The sequence below is a fragment of the Pleurodeles waltl genome, chromosome 6 (genome assembly GCF_031143425.1).
Source record: "Pleurodeles waltl isolate 20211129_DDA chromosome 6, aPleWal1.hap1.20221129, whole genome shotgun sequence".
Classification (NCBI taxonomy): domain Eukaryota; kingdom Metazoa; phylum Chordata; class Amphibia; order Caudata; family Salamandridae; genus Pleurodeles; species Pleurodeles waltl.
Genome location: NC_090445.1, coordinates 611,740,395 through 611,768,235, shown reverse-complemented (window position 1 = coordinate 611,768,235; position 27,841 = coordinate 611,740,395). Strand labels below are relative to the sequence as shown.

At 44.0% G+C, this 27,841-nt stretch overlaps 1 protein-coding gene across 1 annotated transcript; it reads left to right on the top strand.

Annotated features, from left to right (window-relative positions):
- Positions 1–523: 523 nt before the first annotated feature.
- TNNI1 (troponin I1, slow skeletal type) lies at positions 524–26,583 on the top strand. The gene is made up of 6 exons (XM_069238902.1): positions 524–572; positions 6,218–6,349; positions 10,917–11,006; positions 11,393–11,569; positions 13,474–13,585; positions 25,412–26,583. The coding sequence occupies exons 4-5, from the start codon at positions 11,408–11,410 to the stop codon at positions 13,579–13,581; spliced, it is 270 nt and encodes an 89-aa protein (XP_069095003.1). The 5' UTR covers positions 524–572; positions 6,218–6,349; positions 10,917–11,006; positions 11,393–11,407; the 3' UTR covers positions 13,582–13,585; positions 25,412–26,583.
- The last annotated feature ends 1,258 nt before the right edge of the window (positions 26,584–27,841 follow it).

The window sequence follows — 27,841 nt, the reverse complement described above, 5'->3', positions numbered from 1 at the left end:
TTCAGTTACCGACTGACACTCTCACGGCCCGCTCTCCTGTTCTTACATCACATATACCATTAACAATGTTCCAAAACTATACTTTAGGAAGTCACAATGGAGCTCATTATCTTTACTAAACGAGAGCACGCGCCTTTCCACAAACAAAGAGGACTGTTTTGGAGCAAAAACGGGAGTTTTCACAAAAAGGTTGTGATCTCCGCAAGGCCTGTCGAGCTGAGATAGATTCACTCACTCTACATGACTTTCCGAGGCACAGAACTATTGTTGAAATTCCCTTAAGTCAGTCCACCCCTGTAAGAGGAAGTGTTCTGAAATATCCAGTAAAATACCTTTTTACCATGTGATCTGAGGCAACATAGGAGCGAGCTTATGATCTCTTAATAACTTCCTGAGCATATCAGCCACTCCATAGTATGCCAACCGATTCCTATTTTCTGTCCACAGTTCCTGTGTTGTTGTATGTTATAAAGAAATAACAAAATATGGAGCGTGTGCTTACTTGTTTTTCATACTTTATCTGTCCTTAGCGAAAATCCAAGATCACAGCATCTCGCAAGCTGTTGCTGAAGGTAAGTACAGCCTCCCTTCCTTTCGAGTCCTTCTTTCTGGGTAAGAGATCAGTTGCAACATTGTTAGAACTTCAAGGTAGATAGATAAAAGATCTGATAGGACCATAAACACTGACCGCTTCCCACTATTAATTCCTTTGTCTGCAGTGTTGCTGTTAAATATGGTCGCAAGATGGCAGCAAAACACCTTCCATCGGGTTCCGAATGTGTTATTCCAACTCCATATATAGTTAACAGGTTCCTTCCATTTTGCTTCCTAGTGAGACCGGTGTTGCCCTTCCTTCTTTTTCATACATTATAGTGGTTATGTCCTTTATAAAAAGTAAGAGAGAGGTAAGTTCATTTTCGAGAGCAGAATCTGTGAAGTTCACTGTATGAGAGGAGTAGAGGAGCAAATGTCCGGCATGTTGCTTTATAGGCTGTGAAAAGGGTCTCGGCAGATCATACATACTCTGCACTTAGTGACTAGAAGGCCCCAGTGGTCGGACTGGTCACTGGAGAACTGCTGTGAGGGGCCAGATGTCATACTGGGTGGGGTGACGGTACAATTACTTGCTAGATGTATTGGTAGATCATCAATTGGTTTCGTATGGTGTTAAGGGGTGGATGTGGACAGATGGATTGGGTGGTCAGCTGCTTCAGTTCAGGTATCGGGTGGACTGGATAGTTCACAGGATAAATACTTGAATTTAGTTAGCCTTTTTACTGAGGCATGTCACTGGAGCTCCCAAGGGTAGGGTGGCTCACGGAGAATACCTTACGGTCAGGGGGAGTGAGCAGGCACTGAAGAATTGGTAGAGCTTAGTTACTTTGCAGGAGGTAATGTCACTGGAGAGTCAATAGAATTGAAATGAGTTGATAGGGTTTGGGTTGGTCACATGGAAATCGGTTGAGTTCACATTGGGTGGAGTGGCCAACTTAGAAATAAAAGAGTTCAGATGGTTTTGGTGGGTTATTGGAGTCTGCCAAAGTTTAGATGGGCTGGATGGATTGGTGGAGTTTGTGGGCCTTGTGATGGGTTTTGTGGGTGACTGGAGATTGCTGGGATTTCGAGGAGTTGCCGGTTTACTAGATATTACTAGCATGCAAATGGGCTGGGTGGGTCCCTGGAAAATTGCAGGAAATTAACCTAGATGGCAAGATGGGTATGGCGCATCAGAGGTGAATTGTTCTAATTCAGTCTTGGCACAATCCAATTTTACACAGACATTTGGTAGTTCGTGGGAGACTTCAGGAGTTCAGGTGGATGTAGCATTTGATGGGTTGGGTAATTTGAGAAATATTGGATTTCAGAAATTGTGGGTCTTCAGAAAAAAAAAAAAATTCTAAAACATTGTGGATTGTCAACAATAAGTGTATGTAAGGGAAAATCATTGAAGAAATGTGGATTATCCTAAGAGCTCTTGTAAACTAATGGAGAACAGATGTTCATTTGATCATATACCCTGAGAGCTTCATGGTAGAAACGGTGGAGTTTTAATGGTTGTTGGATTTCAGTGGGTTGTGGGAGAATTCCTGGCATCCGGGCAAATGTTTGCCTAGGATTTACAATCGAAAAATGCTTGGTTTTGGGCAGTTTCAAATACTTCAAATCCAGTGATTACATCTTGGAAATCTTCTTCACGCCAAGTCCTTACCTCTATGCAAAAACATAATTTTTTTTTGCTCGGACTTCCTGAACCACAAATTAGATCCCGAACCCTGCTTCTGTGTGCACCCATTTCTGGTACTTCTTCTGAACCTGACCCCCATACTCGTGCTCTGAGAGACCATCTTTTTTTGTCTCAAGTTTTCCTTCTCAGGCTGTGATGAGATAGAGAAGGGGGTTCAGAAGACCTGAGAATTTATTTCACAGACTGATGCAGAGTGCAAAACCAAAGACTCTGTTTCTGGTTACCAGATACCATAACCTGCACCTCATAGTGATCTGTAAAGTTCGAGAGAGAAACCAACCGAGGTCTTGAGTACACGTATCCACTAAAAGCACTCCCAGAGCATATGCCCAGGAAGCCACGATGCTGATGATCTCCTATTGATCAACTCCAGGGCAGATCTGAGAGCTGATCTCCACCCAGTTTCACAATCCTTAACCTTATCCACTGCCATACATATTCATATAGGGAAGTGTTGCTGGTTTTACATTCAATTACACAGTCGTTGTGCTTACATATTAGCACAAGGACTCACGTCTTGACAAATACATCAGAACTCTACACCTGAATTTAATTTATCAAGCAACACAACTTCTAGAGTCGAAGGGAGTGGGTGAAATACAGGGCAAACCACCTCGTCTGCCAAGCAATATTCAAAATTAGCATTGAGCAAGACACCCTCCTAGGCACAATACCTGTGCATCCTAAAAATAAGTAGGTCTGTATAAGAAGGCTCCGAAATCTGCCAGTTACTATAATGAAGATCCTGCTGCCAACAAAATAACCTTCTATAACAAAAGTTCCAGCAGAATTTAAAGGGAAAACATGAAGATACCTCAGGACCAAAAGAACTCTCAAAGGATGTATCTACCACTCGAATAACCACAACACCAGTGGATCAACACTTGTGTGTCTTCTTTAGTGCTCTCTGAATGTCTGTATGATCTACTAAGTGTCTGCTGCTGGATTCTTCAGGTACTTATTCACCAGCAAATGTAGATTTTTTTTACAAAGAATATGAAACTGCATGCAGTCATCGTGCAGCACATAGAGGACATTCAGTGATGGGTAAAACTGCTCTCTGAATGCTGAACCAGCACTGCAGTATCATCTGGCGAACCTAAACGCCCAAGCCCTAGCCGTTCAAGTTCTATGCCCTTAACCTGACACAAGTCAGTGTGATAGGGGAAGAAACCACCTCTGAAGAGTAAAAGGCACCGTTGTCTGGACTCAGATCAGGGATAGTACCTGGAAAACCACAACCTCAAAACACTGAATGCAACTGCCACCAACACCAACCTATGTCTCTGGATCTATCCAGAAAGCTTGGAACAGGGGATATAACAGGAACATGTAATGCAGCCCGTCATTTTACCTACATAGCAGCTGACTCTACCTTCTCTCCTCATATGGAGTCCTGGAACAGAAGCTAAAAGTAAGGCCTTCTCCCTGCTCGCCAACAGAACCAACACATTGAGCTCAAAATTCATGTAGATATATTGCAACATCCACATGAGGTTTGGTTAAGGAAGTAACACAATAAAGATGAAAAATGTGATAAGATTAGGGTGTTGAAAGCACCGCGTCCAAGCCGCAACCACGCCCCAAGGCTGGAAATCAAGACACAATGCCAAGGTGATGACAATTATCTTCTTTAACTAATTCAAGGATAGAAAAAGTGCATCGAATGCAGGTAAAGGCACACAAAGCTCAAGGGCACAAGACATGCCCCCGGCTCACCTCACCTCAGTGCAGGTGTAGTGTGCAGAGAAAATTTGTGCTCGCTTCTCATGGTTTTACCTCCTTAAATGTTGGCGAAAGGACACCGAGCCCACCCCTGTAAAATGCAAATAAAGTGCTGGTTTGATGTATGGGGTCTAAGGAGAGCTTCTAAAAAACAGACACAGGAAGAAGGACATTGTGTAAAGTGAAATGAGCAGTATGACTGAGCAGGTGGCGACAAACTGCGCCATATGCATACAGCCTACATACAGTCTCCTGTGCATCTGTCGCTCCTTCAGCAATTCAACCAATTGAACAGAAGCTAGCACCTTCCTTATAACTAGTGTTGGAAATTCATGCATGCTTGATGCTAGGTCACGAATTCTATCTTCCTGGGTAGATTTCCAATCTGGTCTTTTGGGCCCAGAGTTTCCAGCATTCCTTTCTGTAGGTAGGATTAAAAATGTGATCAGATACTCACTTTTCTTTCTTTCTGGAAATATCTGAATCATCCCCCAGCAGAATGGACTAGTGTGCAAAGAACCTGCACCTGATCACCTTGACAAAAATGGCGGGTCTCCATTTATGTGACTGTTGATGACCCACTATGGTCCATATTCCCAAGCCTGTCTATTTGTCTTCTTGCAGTCTCATCTCCTCTTGTGAATGCTGCTGCCCTGACTTTGTCCATTGCTCCTTCACACTCCAAATACACTTATTGCTTCATGTTGGCCAACAAGTCTCTATGTTACTTTCGATTCTCCTTTGCTTCATGCAGAGCGATAATTGAAATGTTTCATCATAGGCTGATTTACAAATGTTGCATACAGTAAGTCCCGGACCTGTGTGGTAATTTAGATGCAGTTTAGGCCTTCGTAATGCTGATTCCACCTTTTTATCATGTGGGCCATTAACGTGAATGACGGCCCTGCCAAGCTTGGAAACACCTCAAACAGACATGTTTTTGTTCTGCACTGACTAGCTTTTTTTACATACATTTTGGAGGAATGATGTTTTAGAGATCCTATCCATTTTCTCTCAACCATTTTTATATAAAAGCTGATCATAGAACCTGAGGTGATCATCTACTTCCACTGCCCCATAGTATACCTTGGGTAATCCCAGGTTCCTACACACACATGCCACTACCTCCTTAGTATCCTCTTTCTGGACACATCTGTCTTTGGTGACAATCTTCTTCTTAATAGAAGACTGGGCTTAGAGTGGCTAACATCACTGTTCTTGTAATCGTTGTAAGGAGCTCCCTCCCTGATGATATTTATTCATGTGAGAGATCACTATTTCTCACCTCACCAAAATTAATTTTCCTCCAAAATCCTTTGTCTTAAGAAGAACATGAATGCAAGATTGACTGCACCTTTCTTGAGCATCTTCCACTGCTCTAGTTTCTGGCTTACATTCTGTCTCTTGCAACAGCCTAGAAGAACGCTGTTTCTCACCAGCATCACACCCCTCACAACCTTTCCTGCCATGTCTAAGCCACTAATGACCTACATTCTATTTAAGCTCTGCGGTCTTGGGATCATCATTGATTGTATCTGTAGCATACCATCACCAAAGAGGTGACCTGTGGTCCTGCATCTCTGAATTCCAGCCCCAGGACCATCACTAACATTGATCCTGACCGGGCCTCCAGAGATGGGACGTAATAGGAAGCACATGAAATGTAAGAGGTTTTTAGGGTCTAGGTACAGGGCAAAAATACATTACAATGTATTGACTGGTACTGAAGGAACAGACAATTTATAAGGCCATCAAGAGAGAGTGTGGAAGGATTTTACTTAGCTGGTTCCTGGAGGGACCCACATTCAGATGATTATATGAGAAGAGGGGGGCATGTGGGAACTAGTTGAAAGAAATGTATCAGCCTGAGTGCATTGAAAGCAGCCCTGTTAAATTTCAGGAGTGATTAAAACGGCAATTTTTAGCATACTCAGTGTAAATGAGTTATTTCTTTATGTTAATCTGTCATGTCAATATCTAAGGTCTAGCACTGATCTTGGTCTCTGTGGTGTACGTTGAAGCCTAGTCACTGCAGTTTGATGCCTGTGATTCATGCACAGTGGTGAACTGCTAAAACAAATGCGTGAACCTGCACCCAGCATGACTGTAGAGGTTACATCCATCTGCAAATAATCTTCATCATCATTGATCTTTTGGTGACTTAGGGCCATGTGTACAAACACATTTTCCTATAGACACATAATGGGTAAAACCCTTTGCTACATCTGGCCCTTATTTCTCCTGCAGAGTTTACTGCTCGCCAGAGCGAAGGACGCATGGGAGCAAGAACAAGTGGACAGGGAAGAAGAAAAGAAGAGGTATCTGTCAGAGAGAATCCCCAGGCTCACCACCAGCGGTTTGTCACTGAGTCAACTTCAGGTCAGTGAAGGGATTGCTTAAATTGTCCTGATTGAACGTGTCTCCCAGGCTTCTTACCAGGAATACAATGTTTCAAGCCCTGAGCGATTCCTGTTTTGGTTAAGAGGGAAAGGGCATGAACTGTCCACTGGCCTCCTCCTTTTTTCATTTGCATCTTGAGCCTCTTATGCAATTCTTAGATGCACCAGGCTTTCATGTTACTAATGTGAGGACCACATACAGATTCATTTTAGGATCAACAACAAAATCTGATTCAGCTACTGAAAGGAATGCCTTTCTAAGGCACGAAGTTGGATGACTGGACTGAAAATAAAACCAAATCAAATCAATCTAAGGCCCATATTTAGACTTTTTTAGTGCCACATTTGCGTGTTTTTTTGACGCAAAAGCGACGCAAATTTACAAAATACAATTTACAAATTTACAATTGTATTTTGTAAGTTTGCGCTGCGTCAAAAAATGACACAAATAAATATGGGCCTAAGTATCTGATAATCGACTCAAACCCTGAACCCAACAAGTGCACAAAAATGCTTCACACAGGTCTTTACACAGAGATTATGTAGATTCACAACCCCCTATGCTTCACACTAGATACAAAACTAAACAAGACACCCATATGAAATAATTGGTAAAAGGTAATCAGCACCAGCTTACCTTCATTAAAGCAATTAAGAGACTCTTCCCCATAAAGATATTATACAAGTCGCACAAGCACTGATAATATTGTGACAGGAATAAAGAATTCTACTTTATTGTCTTGCATCATCATCTGCCGCTACATTAATAAAATATAATATGCATGTGTTTTCTCTTTGCTCTAGACAACTGAATATGCAATATCTGTCATTGTATCACACCCATTATTTAAATATTAGAGACCACTGTATACTGTACATTTTTATTTTATCTCTTATATTTACTTTCTATAAAGCTTTCTAAAATACACTTCAATCATGACCACGATATATAGATATCTAAATAAACAACAAAAAGCATAAACTCCCTTTGAGCTCTCGTTTCAAGTTTTTGATTCTATGGTTTTACTTGGTTTTCTGGTATATGTAAATCTGAAATTCCAATGGAATATCAAAGGAATACCAATGGAATGTCACAGATTTACTAAAAGTGTCAAACCAGGAGAGATAGGTGAATAGCTGGAGAACAAACCAACGAGAGACGGACACAATAATGATGCTTTTTTAATGGATACAGTAGTTAGAATACTTCAGCATGACAGCACTGCACTGAGAAACAGGAAGTGCAATCAGGAGTGGAACCAGTTTCAAATATGCTAAACTTTCCACAGTAATTTATTTCACTGAAAGGAAACTTGGGGGCATATTTAAGAGCCCCTTGCGCCTCCTTGCACCACATTAGCGTCATTTTTTTTTACGCTAATGTGGCCGAACAAGGCCAAAATTCCCGCACCATATTTTCAAAGTGGGCAGGCATAATGTATGCAAAGGGGGCGTTCCCCCATTAGGGGGACAGAAAAAAATTCACAAGGAAATCCAACAGATTTCCTTGCATCATTTCTTTTGGCACTTTTAACAGCCGTTAAAAGGGGCACACCATTGTTTACAATTGGCCCCTATGTACTCTGCAGGAGTCGCCCCAACCTTTTGGTGCTACTCCTGCAAAGTACATTAATAGCGTCATAAAAAATGACGCTATTGCCCCCTACCCTGCGCCATGGTGCGCCATATTTTAAATATGGTGTACACATGGTGCCGGAAGAGGGGCGGTAAAGAGCGCAAGAATACATATGCCCCCTGGTTTGTTGAGAAATCTGTTTCATCAAGCAAACCACTTTGCACCTCAAAAGTAAACCCAAATGGGGGTCTTCAAAAAAAGAGAAACCAGGGATTCTATTTTGAATACCCCTTACTGATGCGAAATTTGTATTTTTCAAGTGAGTTTAAGGATGTGCTCAATTGCAGAAAAGAGGTAGTGGTTAATCCACATCCTTTTATCTTACCTTTCGTAAATGACTCGTCCCAGTGTGTCATCGTTGTCAGTGATTGGGAGCAGTGGTCGTGCTTTGACCACAGCCCTGTGCTGACGGATAACAATCTACATCAGAAAGCTGGGCAGTACTGAAGGGAATGACAAAACAAGAAGCTACCCCAATATAAATAAATGGGGGGTGGGGGGCAGGGATTAACCATAATACATTAAAGTGAAAATCCGCTAACCTGTAACGATTAGTTGCCAGGTTTATATGTACTGTGTGGCAGAATACACTTTTTATAGATGTTAGTTTTCACTAGTATCAAAAAAAACTTCACAGTTCATTACATATGATTTCCGTTGATACTCTGAAATCTAATTATTCATTATATCGAAAAGACATTAAATTGTACAACCCTCCCAGCCCTCCTGCCCCCCCCCCCCAAGCAACTACATCCCATCTCATACAGCAAACACATCTATTCACCCCCAAGTAAAAAAACATCCTCGGCTGAAATATGATCTCAAGGCATCACCACTTTTATTGTCACAGCTCTAAAGCGACGTTAGTCACACCCAATGAGTCTTAAAAGAGCATGGTGATGCTTTTTTCTGCGAAACTCACCACTGATTGTTCTGCCACCTTCCTCAGAACTGAAACAAATATCCAACTATAAATCAATGCGTGAGCTTCACGTTTCACAGGGTACATTATTTGTCCTGATACACCTACGCCCTTTTGAGATTCGTACTTGAACGGGGAATTATTCCAGAGTGCCACTCAAATGCGTATGGTGTGTATTGATTTTTTAAAAATTGTCTTACATATCTAGTCGAATATACATTAGTAATAGGCAGAATGTTAAGGTACTGGTGAGCATCCTAACTTTCAACAATATCTCACAGTCTGTTGGCTTGAAACTGCGCAGAATGCCAGGATCATTTTGCAGCTGATGCGGAAACTGAGCAAACACAAGCATTTTTGACTTAGGAAGCAATATCGTTGATGATCCTGGCATTCTGACAGACTAGATCTCACCACCACTCGTGTCACTCTACTGACTCCCATCAGTGGCTCACACGCAGGAAATTATGGGGGTCATTCCGACCCCGGCGGGCGGCGGATGCCGCCCACCGGGCGGAAACCCCCCAAGGACCGCACCGCGGTCAAATGACCGCGGGGGTCATTCTAACTTTCCCGCTGGGCCGGCGGGCGATCTCCAAAAGATCGCCCGCTGGCCCAGCGGGAAAGCCCCTGCAAAGAGGAAGCCGGCTCCGAATGGAGCCGACGGATTTGCAGGGGTGCGACGGGTGCAGCGGCACCCGTCGCGATTTTCAGTGTCTGCAAAGCAGACACTGAAAATCTATGTGGGGCCTTGTTAGGGGGCCCCTGCACTGCCCATGCCAGTGGCATGGGCAGTGCAGGGGCCCCCAGGGGCCCCATGACACCCGTTCCCGCCAGCCTGGTTCTGGCGGTGAAAACCGCCAGAAACAGGCTGGCGGGAAGGGGGTCGGAATCCCCATGGGGGCGCTGCAAGCAGCGCCGCCATGGAGGATTCCCTGGGCCAGGGGTAAACCGGCGGAAAACCGCCGGTTCCCCTTTTCTGACCGCGGCTTTACCGCCGCGGTCAGAATAGCCCAGGAAGCACCGCCAGCCTGTTGGCGGTGCTTCCGTGGTTGTTGGCCCTGGCGGTCGATGACCGCCAGGGTCAGAATGACCCCCTATGTGTCTTGCCTAAAGTCCTCTAAGCTGCCCTGCTTCCTTTAATACCTATTGGCACATTACCAACTGCCCAGATGTCAGCAACCCAAAAGAGATTCAGAATTTTACAGGCAGCAGTTTGATGTGTGTGATATTGAACTTACTTCCTCAACCCTTCACCTCAAAAAAGAATTTTTGAGATTCATGACACCTCTAAAAAAATATAGTTTCTGACAGAACTGGACGGCTACTGAAAGAGCAATCTTTAAGTAGAAAATGCTGTCTACCAACACAGATCTTTTATAGCGCCTCCCTCACCCACACAGAGTGCTTTAAAGGCGCCTACAGCGAGGGTCTGTGGTTTGCATTAACAACAGATAAAATAATATAATTAAGTATTCCTCGTTCCTTTCTTTTTTGTGTTTTTTAAAGTACAAGTAGGACTTATGCCCTTGTTCCCATAGGCCTCTTGTTTCTGAAATTCTTTTATTTTTGAGAAATTCTTAATAAAAGATTTAGATTTTAAGGTTTCGAGTTTTTGGATATTTTGCCTATAATATGCTAATGAACCCAACATGCACATCAGAAACTGATGGGCAGTAGATATCATGGGCCAGGTAATGGTCACCACAGTGCTAAACCTGCATCTAAAAGGAAAAGAGTAGATACATTCTACACTGTGACAAGCATTGATGTGCCACAAAGTTGTTTGACCATTCATTGATGACACCAATAGTGAGACACTGTCACCGCACATCAGTGTTTCTTTTTTGAGGGGTGAGGTTGGTGTGAGAGAGATATGTAGAGGTGGAGCTTTATGTGTCAAACAAGGCAAGAGAGGAAATATTGAAGTTAAATTTTGTAGTAATTCACCCTATTTACTTGTGTATTAACTTCCTATCCCTCTGTCAGGAGCTGTGTAGTGAACTGCACGCCAAGGGAGCAATTGTGGATGAGGAACGATATGACTGTGAAGCAAAGGTTCTGCACAACACAAGAGAGGTGAGGCGGCCTGATGGGACATGTTGGCTTTATGTATCCTGTGCATGTTCAGGATAAAAGACTACCCTTGGTGATGTTTGTATAGAGAGTGTTTTAGCAGGTAGAAGGATTAATGCCTGGAGAGCAATGCAGGTTTTTTATGCTTAACTCGGATAGCCTTGTACAAGACGGCAAATAGATTATACTGCTAATAATTTCATATGCTACAAATGTTATTTTGCAAAAATGAGAGTGGCTTTACAGAAGCCCCTTCAAAATGGGTATATAGGCGCAGAGGCTTTATTGCAGGAGCCTGTGACAAAAATGATCACCTCCGTTGCTTCATCCACCACTGACAAACTCTGTAATTTCACCCCTTTGGTTCTTTGTTCCTTTACATCCTCTAGATTCAGACCCTGAAAATGAAAGTCCTGGACCTAAGAGGGAAGTTCAAACGTCCCCCTCTGCGGCGAGTGCGTGTCTCAGCAGACGCCATGCTGAGAGCTCTGCTCGGCTCCAAACACAAGGTGTCCATGGACTTGAGAGCCAACCTGAAATCTGTTAAGAAGGAAGACACGGAGAAGGTGAGTGAGTAAAATGCAAAACATATGTGAATCTTCGCATCTTTCCAGGTGTGGTAGCTGGACCTCTTTCCCCACTGAAGGATCAAGCAGAACATTGCATCTGTAACAATTAGTGTGGAATCCCTGAATGTGAATAAAACTTTGCTCAGTATTGTTGATATTTAATTTTTAAAACTGAACAGGATCTTGACACTGAAATCAAATGCCCAAAACATCTTTAAAGCTGAATTTTACTAAGGGCAAAAGTGGTCGAAAGAAAAAGAAAGGAAAATGTGCAGACACAGGTTGCTATAAATGGGGAGGGCAAAAAGCAGAGAGAAAGGGTGGAGGGTTAAAGAGGGGGATCCAGAAGTATAATTATACGGAGTCAGAACCCCGTAATGAGTGGAGGAAATCGAATATCTATATTATGGATTTTGAATCTCTATATCATGGAATTTTTAACATCCATGTGTTGGAAGTGAGATTTATTCACCCAGAAATATTGTGTGAAGTTATGAGACAGCATTATATAAGTTGTGCTCACTGAGGCAGAAAGGCTGGCATGATAGAATGGTAAACACTGAAATAAACGCGCAGTGCGCTATGGCTATAGGAAAATTAGTGAAGCAACAAAACATAGACAAAGTGTAAGAGGAGAAAAGCTGTGAGGCAACAGAGGAGCTTTTATGGAGCAATGGAGAAAGGCTTCAAGAAGGTATAGACCAGAATGAAAGAACCAAAATGAAGGCCAAAAGGATGGCAGCCTCAGGCGGCAGTAGCTGGGAGCTACGCCATAGTGGGGGGTGGGCAAGTCTGGAGAAGCAGGAAGAAGGACTGGAATATGGAAAAAAGGAATGGATGGAGAATTGAGAAGAGCAGTTACAGCACAAATGGAAAAATGACCAGGTGTCATGGGGAACACATAGAATAACTACAGTATAAAGAAAAATGTGTGACCAAGACAATGTGGAGCAAAACTAGAGTAACCTGCTGAAGAATGAATGTTGCATAATGCCCCACAAGGAGAAATTGTTGTCTAATTTAGGGTTTAGCACCTTCGGTAGAGTAACCACAAGCAGAATTTCCCCTTTCACACTAATCAACCTTTATCTTAGTAATATATTGGTCGGGTCTGTTTCATGCCCAATATAAAATACACTTTAACATTTGAGGCGCATGCTCTTTAAGTGCCAAAATAATAAATTATTTTACTTCTCAAAAGTATTTCAAATGAAAGAAAAAATATACATTTGAAACTCATTAGATATTATCAATGTCATTTAACCTACTTCTACAACAAATATCAAAGAAGGTCACCCTATCCCAAACACACCCATAAAAGTTGCATTATTTCTCACTTTTACAGGAGAAGCCTCTTACCTTCACCCTCATGGCCCACCTCTTTGCCCTCAGGTCCTGGGCAATCAGATGTTGTGCTCAGTCTGCGCCTTGCGTGTATACCCAAACACCTCCCAGTGTCGTTTAGTTTCTAAAATGCATTTTAGTATTACCTACAATGTTACTAATGCTGAAAGGTTCCTATTCAACTAAACTGAAAAGAGGGAGAGAAGGGAATTTAAGACTCTAGTACAGGAACCTTAGTAAATAAATTACCTTCAAAGTGGGCAGCGCGTTGGAGGGCTTGGACAGTTTAAAAAAAATAGTGCGGTGGGTTGGAATATGTGGTTGGACAGAATCTGAAAATAAGGGGTTAACTGAACTGTGAGCAGGACGTGGTTGGCTGGCACGCTTGACACAAAAAGCTGAGAACAGTAGTGGGAAACTGGAAAGTCTATAAAAAAACACAAACACCTAAAAATCTTGCTTTCATAAAGTCACTCTTTTTTCAGCTGTATCTTTCTGGCATTTCTTAACAGCATCCAATCATTCTAAACTTTTCCTGAACTCTGTTTCGCACACAGGAAAGACCTGTCGAGGTGAGCGACTGGCGTAAGAATGTGGAAGCCATGTCAGGCATGGAAGGAAGGAAGAAGATGTTTGATGCTGCTAAGGTCCCAGCTGGACAGTAAAATGGTAACTATGAGTCAACCACTAAGGGGCAGCTTCAGTACTAGTGTTGATTGTGATCTAAAGACACAGCACATTTCACAAAAACACAGTTCCTTCTACTAGGCAGAACATTCCATTTTCCTGTGCATTGATCTTAGCAATTAGACTTGGGGATGGAACCGTCAGGAACACACTGGAAAGTGTGGGGAGTGGGTAGAACTGATTTAACCGGACGAGTTGGTGAAACCAATGGCTGCAGCAGCCTGTAGATCTGTTCAGTCTAAGGTGTCCCAGAGATTTATGGGCCACATGTACGAATGTTTGGGATTGCTATTTCCTAATTGCGATTCCATGTGAATCGCACTTAGAAAATCTCAATGCCAAATGTACAAAACTCCATTAAGTTTCTTTTGTGATTCCCAGTGAGTTGCAAATAGACCTACCTCATTAATAGTAATGAGGCAGGTCATAATTTGCAACCCACTGGGAACCACAAAAATCACAGGGATGGTGGCCAGCAGACCACCATATCTGTGATTCTTTTTGTACAAAGCAATGTTTCTTTTAAATGCATCCCGTTTTCCTCAAAGGAAAACGGGGTATGTTTAAAAAGCAAAAAAAAATAAAAAATGAGACGTTTCATTTTCATTTTTAAGAGTGAAAAACGTTTTTGCATGCATTCACAAAGGGGAAGGGATTCCTTTCGGGGCGCCTTCCCATTTGCGAATGGGTTACCGCAAGTTTGAAATTGGTGGTAACTGCAATCGTTTTGTGACCGCAGTCACAGAACAATCATACATGCCAATGCGAGTCGCTATTAGGAAGGGATGCCCTTGGTTCGCCCCTTCCTAAGGGCGAGTTGCAACTCATTTTGCGATCCTACAAATAGATTACCGAATCGCAAATTTGGGTTTGTACATTGCAAAATGTTTTTTTTGGATGTAAACGGTCCGATTCTGCGAATCGGGCTGTTTGCGACCAAGAAAAAACTAGGTACATCTGGCCCTTAGCCATGTGTCTCGGTTGTGACTACTGGAGAGTAACTGTTTGAAAGATATCGGATATTTGAACTACTAAGTCAGTCAGGTTAATGCGCTCATCAGTCCAAACAGCCAGAGACATCTCTGTTGTCTCATGGTCAACCCAACTTGTTAGACCTGGCAGCTTTTTGGTGTGTCTCCCCTGTCTTTTTGCCTTCTCACCTCCTGTTTTTATGGGATACTGGACTCTGTTTCTGCTGGTTTATTGTCTCTGCACACTTTACCACTGCTAATGTAGATTTTCCTAGTAATTTATGACGGAAAGTCTTAATTTTATTAAAGACACGGAGGCGAATATTATGCGTTCTTTTCATGCTTTATTTAAATAGCAGCAGTCAAGAAAACTACAACTCCCAGCAGAGTTAGCGACCTCGTAACCAATGGGAGTAAAACTGTAAAGGCAACCAGCCAATCACAACAATACATGAACTATAGAGAGTACGCTTGACTGCGCACAGCCCTCTTTTCTTGAGCGAGCAAATTTAGTTAGAAACATAAAACAACGGATAGATGAGTCCAATAATAGCAAATGCCAATGAGATTGAACAGAAGTCCTGCAGCATAGTGATGATGCGAACTGTATGTGGATGAATTTGTAGATCCCTCGAAGTTTGCGATGATACGTCCTGCGCCGTCCCGCTGCATGATGAGAGAATAGAGCCGGTAGATTCATCCTGAAGCTGGCGGAAGAGCCGGAGTCGCTGGGAGGGAAGAAACAAAGTACAGATTAAAAGCAGTACTTGTGGTGGGATAATATTCGCCTCCGTGTCTTTAATAAAATTAAGACTTTCCGTCATAAATTACTAGGAAAATCTACATTTTATGACAAGACCGGAGGCTCTTATTATGCGCGTTTAAAGCTTATCAACAACAATAGTAGCGGCAGATGTAACAGGTTTACAGTAAAAGGTTTTAAACACGTTATCATTGGACCAATCTGCGGACCTGAGAATGTGCTCCAAGCTGGAACCCAAGGCAAAAGCCTTGGAGGCCATGGCACCCCTGGCTGAATGAGCCCCAAACACTGAAATATCAATCCCGGCCAGAGACATAATCCATTTGACCCATCGAGCCAACGTAGCCGCAGACACAGGCTTATGGGGCTTACGAAATGATATTAACAATTGGGAAGATGAAGACGTTCTCAGGACCGCAGTTCTTTTTTCATATTCTTTTAAACAAAGACCCACACAGAGATTTGGTTTATCTGGAAAGAAAGGATAAAAGACCGAATGTAGATTAGTCTTAGTACGTCTGGAGATATGAAACATAACTCCCGATGGCAAATATTGACGGGCGGAAACATCCAAGGACTTAACGTCCGACGTTCTCTTCATGGATATTAAACACAGAAGCATAGTAAGTTTAGCAGACAGCATTTTGAGTGTTAGGAAAGAATTATCCGGCCAATTGACAATAAAGTTCAATACCAGTGAAACGTCCCAAAGATGTGAGTATTTAGCAGAAGGGGGTCTGGAAAGCTTAACGCCTTTCAGGAGGCGACAGATCAAAGGGTGGGAACCGATCGGAGTACCTTCCACTAGAGAATGATTAATAGATATTGCCGATCTGTATAGATTGATTGTCCGATAAGATTTGCCTAGACCCGCCTGGGCGGCTAGAAAGTTAATAATCAGGTTGACATCCGCTGAAACGGGATTGGCACATTGTCCCACACACCAGCTTGACCAAAGAGCCCAAGCTGACTCGTATGCTCGTCTTGTGCCTGGTGCCCATGCATTGTTAATAAATTCCGTAGCTTCTGACGAAATCGGGAAGGATTGTTGGGAAGGCCGGAAACAAACCATGCTGACAGAGTTAGGGAACAGTCTAGAATTAGATTGTGGGGACGCCCGACTGGGTCCAGGAGAAGAGATGGGAAATTCGGAAGAAGAATTGGAAAATCTACCGCAAGTTCGAGAAGAGGAGGAAACCAGATCTGTGATTGCCAAAAGGGAGCCAGAAGAACCAAGGACGCCTGTTGGCGTCGGACTTGATTTAGAACCCTGTTGATAAGGATAAAAGGAGGAAACGCATAGTTTAGAGACTGAGACCAGTCTTGAAGGAACGCGTCCGTGGCTAGGGCTAGAGGATCTGGACGCCAACTGAAGAAACGGGGAAGCCGAGCGTTGAGTCTGGAAGCAAATAGATCTATCTGAAATGGGCCCCACTTCCTCTCGAGATACCGGAAAGCTGAGCGGTGCAACATCCAGTCGCTGTAATCGGATAAATGACGAGAATGCCAGTCTGCAGTGGCGTTCAAGGAACCTGGAAGATATTCGGCTATGAGAGAAAACTTGTGAGCCAGGCAAAATTCCCAAAGACTCTTGGCCAGAAGTGCCAACGGTCTGGATCTGGTGCCCCCGAGGTGATTGATATACCGAACTGCCGCGATGTTGTCCATGCGAAGCAGGATAGCGCATTGAGCTCTGTTTTTTGTAAAGCTTTTGATCGCAAAGGAGCCTGCAAGAAGCTCTAAACAATTTATGTGCAATCTGGACTCCCCTGCGGACCATGTACCGCCAGTCGATATCGCCCCACACCGGGCGCCCCAGCCTGTGAGACTTGCATCTGATTCTAATACAAGATCTGGCACAGAGGGGAAGATGCACCTGCCGTTCCAGGCTTCTAAATGGGATATCCACCATTGGATTTCCATTTGCGATTCTTGGTCGAGAGTCACGAGGTCGGAAAAAGCCAAACCTCGGCGAAGATGAAGAATCTTGAGGAGTTGTAGAGCGCGGTAATGAAGGGGCCACGGGAAGATAGCCTGAATGGAAGAAGCGAGGAGACCTACCACCCTTGCCAGGGCTCTGAGAGAAATAGAGTCTTTTTGAAGAGTTAAAGCTAGCTCCTTTTTGATTGCTGAGATCTTTGCATGAGGGAGGAGCAAGGAAGCTGACACAGAATCTATCTGGAAGCCCAGGAACTCTATCTGTTGTGAAGGTATGATTGCTGATTTCTCGAGATTTATTAGGAAACCCAGATCTGAAAGAAGGGTAGAAGTTATGTGAAGGTGATTCAGAAGAGAAGCCTTGTTCTGGTGCATAATCAGAATGTCGTCCAGATAAATGATAAGTCTGATGCCTAACGACCTGAGATAAGCTACCACTGGTTTCAATAACTTTGTAAAGCACCAGGGAGCGGAAGACAGGCCAAACGGAAGGGAGGAAAAATGAAAAGTTTCTGAATTCCACTGAAATTGAAAGAATTTCCTGTGGGAAGGATGAATGGGAATGGTTAAGTATGCGTCTTGTAAATCCAATCTGACTAGCCAGTCGAATTGGAGCAAAATATCCCTGAGATGGACGATAGTCTCCATCTTGAAATGACGATAAACTACGAATTGGTTGAAGGCCTTCAAATTGATCACTGAACGAAGTTTCTTGTTCTTCTTGTGAACAAGGAAGATAGAACTGAGGAAACCTGACGGATCCAGACTGCAGTGCTGGATAGCCTTTTTTGTGATAAGAGATTGAATCTCTGCGGAAATTAGAGAAGACATTTGGAGGGAGAACTTTGGGAGAGGAGGGGGAGAGGATTGAAAGGGGGGAGAAAGAAGTTCTATGCGATATCCCTGTACTGTGGAAAGAACCCATGGGTCGGAAGAAATTGATTCCCACTTCTTTTGAAAGAAACGAAGCCGACCTCCCACGGGAAGGCCAGAAGGTTGGTTTACCTTGGTTGTTGGCCGATCTGGCGAAACGTTGGCCGCGACCGCGGAATCCCCTTGACCGCTGGGGGTAAAATTGAGGCTTGAACTCTTGTTGGTAGGTGCCATAAGAGTTTGGATATGCTCTGGAGCCTTGGTTCCTGTAGGGACGGCCGGTAAAGCGACTCCTACCTCTACCGGCCCGGGCGAAAACCCGCTGATTGAAAACCTTTTTCATCGATTGCTGAGCCTTATCAATAGACGAGAAGGTTGAAACAAACCGGTTTAGATCCTTGATGAAGGAACTGCCAAACAGATTGCCCTCAGCGTGGACACCGGGGTCCCGAGTGGCGAGATTGGCCAGTTTAGGATCCATCTTTAAGAGAAGACCCTTCCGTCTCTCGTGAATTATTGCCGAATTAGCATTTCCTAAGAGGCAAAAGGCCCGTTGGATCCATAGCGAGAGATCTGCAGGGTCGATTGACCCGTTTTCCATCCTTGCTGTTTCGGCCAGATCGAAAATCCTCGCTAGAGGTCCTACCACATCCAAAAGCTTATCCTGGCACGTGGTCCAGGCTTTATCAACTCCCTTACGGGGGTCCTTTCCGTATTTTGTAAAAAATGTGATGAGACTCTCATCTATAATTGGAGTGGCCGTGATGTTAGAGTCCAATGCCGGTCTGGGGCATTCCGATTTCAATTTGGCCCGAGTCTGCTTATCCAGGGGCAACCGTAAACGAGCGGAAATATATGCGCCAACATGGTCCAACGGGAGCCATTCCGTTGAATTTGGGTGGTGGATAAGGGATGGGTCGAACATAGGAACGCCATCGGCGTCCATTACACTGGAAGTGGGTTCGTTTGAAGAAATTTTTGCCCTTTTTCGAGGTGGGGAAGGAAGTGAAATTGCCTCATCCGGGTTATCAGACTGGTCTGACATGTCCATATCATCATCATCTGTGTCCAAAATTTTTTCAATCACTAATTTACTTGGCGCTGAAATATGCTTCGCTTTGTTCTTGCATTTTTTGTGAGGTGTCGCAATGGGCACCGAAATCCCCTCCTTGGAAGGAGGGCTGGGAGGAAACAAGTCCTCATCCTGGTGTGAGCAAAGCTCACTTGCCTTAACTGCGCCCTTACGTGATTTGTTCGACAATATTTTGCTTTTTCTGCTTTCCCCCGCAGAATGGGCCTTGGCTTTGGACACCATGGACAATACTGAATTTTCGATGTTCTTAGACATCTTATCCATCGTTGCTTTAAAAGCACTTTTCATGGAGGAATGTATAAACTCACTTATATCTTGTTTGAGCAAATCCTCCTCCTCCCCAGATTCTGACAACGAAGGGGAATTAGAATTCATTATTATCTTGACAATTTAGACCAAGAACGGATGAAATAGAGTAAAAATCACCAAAACTGGTTAATGAAGAGTTAACGAAGGAGCAAAACGCTCCCAACTGAACAGGCACGCCCCCAAGGGCTGGAACAGAGTTTAATGGGCGGAGACAAGGCGTGTTCCCTGAGGCGAGAGACGCGTGAAGAATTTCAGAGGAAACCCGACCGTCGAAGGGGCCTGACGCGGTAAGCTTTCCTCAGCCGCGCAATGCCGTGCGCGCCGCTGACAGGAGCAGGAACAGCTGTTCGAACGCGACCGTTGAGTCGCGCTCGACAGCAGGACCTGAATAACTTGACGGTGGTGGGGGGGGGGAAAGAAAAATAGACGCGTGAAAGCGCGCGACACTAAAAAGGTTGGAAACCTTTAATTTATCTGCATTTCGGCAGAAATGTAACTAACACATACCAACATAAGCATAAAACAATTCCTGAGGAAACAAAGAGAGTACTTATCTCGACTGCGCAGCAGCAAGAAAAGAGAGCTGTGCGCAGTCAAGCGTACTCTCTATAGTTCATGTATTGTTGTGATTGGCTGGTTGCCTTTACAGTTTTACTCCCATTGGTTACGAGGTCGCTAACTCTGCTGGGAGTTGTAGTTTTCTTGACTGCTGCTATTTAAATAAAGCATGAAAAGAACGCATAATAAGAGCCTCCGGTCTTGTCATAAAATTAGTGCTAAAGTGCAAGTGCCCCTCATATAAATTGTATTGATGATTGGTTTATCCATGATTCGACATATTGGATGTACTGGTAAGTCCTTAGTAAAGTGCACCAGATGTGCCCAGGGCCTGTAAATCAGATGCCTGCAGCACTGCTTCTGCCACTGAATGTGCCACCCACATGACTAGCCCTGTGAACATGTCTCAGACCTGCCACTGCAGTGTCTGCGTGTGCAGTTTTAAACTGCCAATTCAACCTGTTAAGTGTACCCACTTGCCAGGACCAAACCTTCCCTTTTACTACATGTAAGTCACTCGTAAGGTAGGCCCTAAGTAGCCCCATGGACATGGTAGACTAATTTAGAAGGTAGGACATGTACTGATGTGTTTTACGTGTCCTAACAGTGAAATTCTGCCAAATTTGTTTTTCACTGTTGCAAGGCCTATCTCTCTCATACGTTAGCATGGGGACTGCCTTTAAATATCCCTGAAGTGCATTTTCCATTTGAGAGCAGATATAAATTTGGGGTCTCTGAACACAACTTAAAAATACGTCTTTTGGTAAAGTTGTTTTTTAGATTCTCAGTTTGAAAATGACACTTTTACAAAGTGACCATTTTCTTGCTTAACCATTCTGTGTGTCTGCCTGCTTGAGTATTCCACATCTGGGTCAGACTGACAATTAGGCTGTTTGTGAATTCCGTCTAGACAGTGACACAAAGGGAGCTGGGATGTAGCCTTCATATCCTGATGGGCCATCTGAGCTAGAGTGGAGGGAGGAGTGGTCACTTACGCTGTGCCTGTCCTCACACAATGCAGTCTACAAACCCCTGGTGTGTGTCTGGGGCCTGTCCTGGGCAAGGCAGGATCTTGTCAACAGCAGAGACTTTCCTTTAAGTTGGGCAGCTTCAAAGGCAAAAAGGGGTATAAGTAGTGAACTCAAAACCCCAGACTATTAGAATCTTTCTGAAATCAAAAGGGACCTCTGTCAAGGAGAAGAGGTGAAGAGCTGGAGGAGGAGTACTGTCCCTCTGCTGTGTTGCTTTGCTGGGTTGGCCTGCAGTTGCTGCTTCTGCCTTGAAAGAGAGCAAAGGGTGAACTGCTTGAGAAAGTTCTCCAAGGGCTTGGAGTACATTTTGCATTCTGTTTGAAGTCTCAGGGATATCTAAGACTTCAGTTTCATCTGCCTACAGCACTGGAACTGTGTGTTCTGTGCTGTTCAAGAAGAAAAGCCACTGTGCCGCCACCAATGATGCTGCTGGCCTGCACCATGACCTGCCAACACCGCCTGGAGCCGCACTGCCCCACTTTGGTCCGCAACCCTAGTCTCACCGACACCTCCATCTGGTGGCGCCACCGAGCCGCTGCTTGCACCGTGACCTGTGGGCCCCACACTCCAGCATCGCCCTGCTCACACTGCAGCCTGGGCATCCCCGATGATGGCATTCCTACCGACACCGGAGCCGCTGCCTGCACCATGGCCTGTGGACACCACTCGCCCCGGCCCACCGATGCCAGAACCATTGACTCCAGTGTCGTCAACAGACGTCCCTGTCTACAACGTGACCTGTTGAAGCTGCACTGAGCCCGTCCGACACCACAACGCCGACTTGGGCCTACCGACAACAGCGCTTTAGCAATGACAACGCTGCTGCCTGCACCATGATCCGGTGATACTGCACGTCGCACCACTCCACTTCGAACCACAGCCCTAGTCTCACTGATGCTGCTGGAGTTTGTCACTGAGCTGCTTCCTGCACCGTGACCTATGGGCACCTCACGTTTCATCGTCCCGCTTCACACCGCAGCCCTGACGCCATCCACACCAGCGCTCCTGACTTCATCAGCCCAGAGCTCGATTTGCAACACATGTGACTTTAACGGCCCAACGACCCCTGCACTGACCTCCAGAACTGACACCTGCGACACCTCTCTCAGGATCTCATTGCGAGGATCCAGACACCCTGAATTTCCAAGGTACTGTTTGCAGGTCTTCCCGACACCGTAGCTGGCCCGCGACACCACTGCCGGGCTGAACTGTTGATTTGTTGATCACGATGCCATTATAGCCCCTGGTGGAACTATCGACTTCAAGGAACTGCATTTTAAGTTAATTCCTGCAAAATTCATATCTTTATTACTGTATGTTGGATTTTTCTCATTTTGGTCTTGTTTTACACAGATAAATATTGGCTATTATTCTAAAACTGGTGTGGTGTCCTTTTGTAGTGTTTTCACACTGTGTGTTATGTGCAAATGCTTTACACATTGCTTCTGAGGTAAGCCTGACTGCTCGTGATAAGCTACTAAGGGGGTGAGCAGGGGTTATCTGAGCTGGGTATCTCCCTTATCCTGACTAGAGTGAGGGTCCCTACTTGGTGGAACAGATTGGATCCTGTTTTGATGGTTCATTGAGCCACTATGTAGCTGACCACTACTGCGGATCACTGCAGCAACTTAATTCTGCTATGGCTAGGTGAAAATTCTTATCTTATTCTGCTTACGTTAATGTTTGACCTCTCTCATGGGCCTCATGGCCATCAGTTAGGCGTAGCCAGAGCTGCTGCAACTGGCTTGCCCTGTGGTAGAAATGGCACAGCCTTTTCTACCCAGTGCCGGTGGTCATGAAGGCAAAAACTGGAACAAGAGGCATTTGTGGGGCACTGAGAGCCCTGTTTACTTTCTGTCATTTTCGATCATTGCCCTTCTCCCAGAACCTGCAATTTGCTTCTCAGCGTGGCTGTATTCTGTTTGCATGGTTGAACGACACATCAACTCTTATGAAGACAAATCTCTGCCAGCAGACAAAACCACATATAACAAAAGCTTAGAACACACCATCAGAAACCGAATGACTTAAAGTAAAGCCACAGAGTTTCCTTTGGCTCGCTAAAAGCAGATCTCTGGCAAAGTGTTTGAGGTAATTCGCTAGGGTGGAGGAGCGTTGCCTGGAGCAGGAGCTGCAAAACCTTCAGAGTAAAAACATAATAAACTCAGTTTATTATGTTTTTACTTATAAAAGTGGGCGAGGCCACAAGCGTGACGGGCGGAGGGGGAGTGCACAGCACTCCCTCTCAGTGGGCATAAATGTGTGGCCGGCCATCTCGGGCCGGCCACACATACATGCGCAGTAGGCTCTCTCCAGCCCAGCAACAGAGTTGCCGGGCTGGAGATAGCAAGCACAGCATCCCAGTCTGCCTGGGACTGCACTGGTTGGTTCTTCCAGCCAATCTGAATGCTGCTTTGAGCAGTGTCAGGATTGGCAGCAGGGCAGACTGGGTACCTGTGCCTGAAACGACAGAGGAGAGCAGAGCGGATGGAGTGGCGCAGGAAAAAGGTAACTTTTCTTTTTCTTATTATTATTATTTTGTTGTTTTTTGGGTTTCACCTCCCCCTCACCACCCCACTGCAACACTTTTCCCTTCCGCGAAACACGCCTGGTAATTCGCCCAAAAGTTCAGAAGTTTAATTGCTGAAAGATGAATTCTCATTCATAACGAAAATAGTTTAGGTAAAAAATATATCAGAATTTTAAAACCTATGTTTTTTTATGATCTATCCATTCTTTATACTTTGGTAATTCTCTCAATTAAAAAATTATCTTGGCGTATTTACGGTTCTTCCTAAAATAGCAGACAACAGCTGCACCTGCCCCCCTGTAATTTATTTCTGCTTCCTGCTGATCTGAAGATATGAATGGACAGATACAGACAAGAGTCACCAGGCGTCACGCTCTTATTGTTTGGTCCCCGCTTTATGGGAGAAGAAAAATGCCACGGAAATCATGACAGGGGCTTCTTGGAATTTTTTTCACTTTGTTATCAGTTTAGGGGTTCAGGGTTGTGACCTGGGTGTTAACTCCAACTTGCTTCATGCTCCTGAGCCTCAAACCTCAGGTAACCATCTGCTGAGTACCCAAAGCTCACAAGAGCACAGTCACTGGTTAAATATCTTCTAAAGCACATGTTTCATTCTTGTGGTGCTAACAGATACCAGAGAAACAGAAATATGCTTATGAGATGTTTGTGCACTTCTGCCTCCTACAGGCACAAGGCACAAGGTAGGCACTCCTGACCAAGCATTTTGTAGCACAAAAATTAATGGCATTGTTATCACTTACCAATCACCAAGGATGTTATAACTGTTTCTTTGAGCTTCCAGGGTATATATTTTATACTTATTGGATGTCTCCAAGGTCTTAGTTTGCGAGATTTAAAGGGGAAATCTAGTGCAATGATAAAAGGCAATTCTCTTTGTTTAGTCCTGAATTACTAGGTAGCACCAGCAGTAGGTATTTCAAAATATTATTTTGTTTGATGTCAGCTTCGGTTTTGAGACACCTCGTGACTTCATTCACTGTGTGGCCCCTTAAACTTTACTTGGTATTATCAAGGTCTTATTGTGTGATGGCATTTCCTCTAATGTTAGAGTTTGATGAACAAACTACACACATATTAGTCTTTAAAACTCATTTCTACAATACATCATCATAGGAGTCTCCACACAGGTTGTACTCCTTTTGAAGAGACAGGATCAAAAAGGCGAAATGGTTTGACGGAATTAGTCGGCGGGAAAGGTTCCTCCTTCTGTATGAATATGAACATTCATGTTGGACCTTCCACTCTATCAACCAGGACCGCTGGGGCCATAGCATCAGGTTTCAGGCCAGCAGTGAAATCCTAGTGCACAGCTAACTGAGGAAACAGAGAGGAGCTTGGTATAAACTTAAGGTTTTACGAATATAATACAAATGAAACATGGAGGACCTAAGCACATAGTTGAGAATGATAGAGAAGGTTATGAGCTCATAATTTAGGTACAAAGTCAAGATTTCAATGCACTTAATAAAGGTGGACAAAGTACATTCTGTTCTATTAATAAAGATTAGCAGACTATGGGCCATGCACACAATAGAGTTCTTCATTGGAAGCCCCATGTATACAAAAAGTCATAGTCGGTTTACGCTCCAAAAACATGAACCAAAATAAGTATTGCAGACCGTGGGAGGGAAATCTCAAGTGGCTGTGGTGATATCACAAAATGAACAGTATGAACGTTTTCTATATTCTGAAGTTTGATTTCTCTTTTTATTTTATTTCAGGAGACCATCACCTGTGTTGACACCATGACTACTTCATCAGTCAATACCCAACAATCGCCAGTTCCACTACTTCTTTCTGAATCCACCCCTGTTGTCCCCTTAATGACTGTTTTTGAGTCTCAGTTATCAGTAGTTATATACATTCTAGAGAGCTCTCCACATACATGGTGAGAAAATTCACTGGAGTTTAGCTTTCAATTGTTCAACTCATTTATGACTATTGTGGCAAAGAGCATGAGCAAGTTTCTCTCACCAGCCTCAGCCTCCCGACCCTGAACACTTGGCGTCCATGGAAACAGCAAGGAGTAACAGGAATACGTTTTGCTTATTTCCACTTTCTTCAACCAACTTTTATACATTGGCTGCACCTTACTTTGCCTGTCATTACTCCCAGAGTTGAACTTTCATCTTCTTGTCTTGAGTTTCTTCCACTATCAGTTCCAGTGATCTTTTTACTCTAGCAAAGACCAACCTCACCCTAGGCTTAAGCCTTCTCCCATTATGCCCGTAAGTTACCTTTGGGTCAGAGTCCCACCTTGGTGGGAGTGACGACCATTGTCCGCAGTCCAAGAACATCAGTGAGGCTTGAGCTCCTTTCTGATTAGCCCGGAGCTGTTCTTACTCAGCTTGAGTTTATTCAGTTCAGAAGTTAAATATATCCCTCAACGTTTGAGCTATCCCCTGTGCTCCCCCAGCTGGTCCAGGGCTTCTTCATGTTTGATGTATATCACCTGTAACCTGGCTAGCGTACCCTCTCTCTCTGACTCCACTTGGTCAGCAAACTGGATTGTATCAGAAGACCCCGGATGCCGGAGTGTGCTTTGATGGGTTACCAGAAGGACCCACCCATCTGTCAACATGGAAGACTCCATAAAAGGCTTATTTTTCTATGTCCCATTTTAATTTTAGATTGGATTTGTAATATTTCTTTTCTATAGGAAATAGGTGATATGCAAGCGACAGGATGCCACAAATGCACGACTAAGAGATTTTCATTTGGTGGACTGGATTTCTCCTAGGGGCATCCACGGGGTCACATTCACTTCCATAGAACATCCTTTTCTGTTCTCAACACCCAATTGATTTTACTATTCTGGACAGATTGCATAAGGAATGGGAAACTGCGTACGTTACACTGTGTTAATAAAATATTTAAGAGAAAAACAATCAAAGTGCATACTTCATATATTTCCATATTGATCCAATGATGGAACCGCTGTTGAAATGAGAAGATGCACTTTATGGCTCACATGAAACATCACCCACTTCTCACCCACACACAGCTCTTCCATTGCACCTCATTTATGATCTGCCATATGCCATGCCATTACAGCTCCACCTACTTCCCATTATTGAGTTATTCACAAATAACATGGCACCCAGACGGTTGGTGGATTAGACATAAGCATTGTATATATAATCTTGATTACAGCCTTTAACCAACAGGGTCTGCATAGTGAAAAGCTGAATTTGTCACAAAACGTCATTGATTTATGACAAAAACTACCGAGTATGTGAAAAAGTCAAGTGAGATAAAAATATAAACCAATGTGTTGGCAAAAAAAAAAATCTTATAGAATTGCAACTGTTCTAATAGAAGACTGTCTAATCTGGTATACAAATAAGAATCTAGGAAATGAAATCCTTTAGTATGCATAGTGTAAAACTATTGTACGATAAACATGCTTACTCTGTGTCTCAAACACTTCTCAATCTTTCACATATGATGATGGGAGTGAAGGTTGAGTTAGTACAGTGTTGTGACAGATGAAGGGTCTGATTTAGATCTTGGCACTGTTGCTGTCAATCCGTGGTGGCCTGAAAAGACCGTCAAGTCAACGGTGTTCCGTCTGCCATATTTAGATGTATTGTCGCTGTGCCACAGACTGCCATGACAGAGTACTTTTCCTAGCCGACAGGCAGGCAGGTTCCCGCCAGATGTATTTAGATGTTACAGTTGTACAGGTGGTGTCCTGCCAATCGTTTGCTGATGGTGCGAGGACATCACTGAACCCAATGGACATCAGACAATGGCCGTGGCTGCGGAATACAGGTAGGTCTCACACACACACTCTACCATTGACACATGTATCCCCCGCATCATACACAACAAAACACACCACATACACACATACACACCAATGTCCTTTGCCATTCAACCACAACACGTACATGCCGCAAACGCACATTGACGTATATCCATGACACAACATACACACTATTGATGCTACACCCACATACAACACAACCACTACACACTCGTCTACACAAACACATGCATACACAAGAAATAACTACACACATTACAACAACCACTGCCACAAAACAACACTCACCTCAATGTTGCTTGCAGCACCACAACACACAACACAACAGCGTCCAATGGTTTGCTGATGGTGGGAGGACATCGCTAGACCCAATGGACATTGG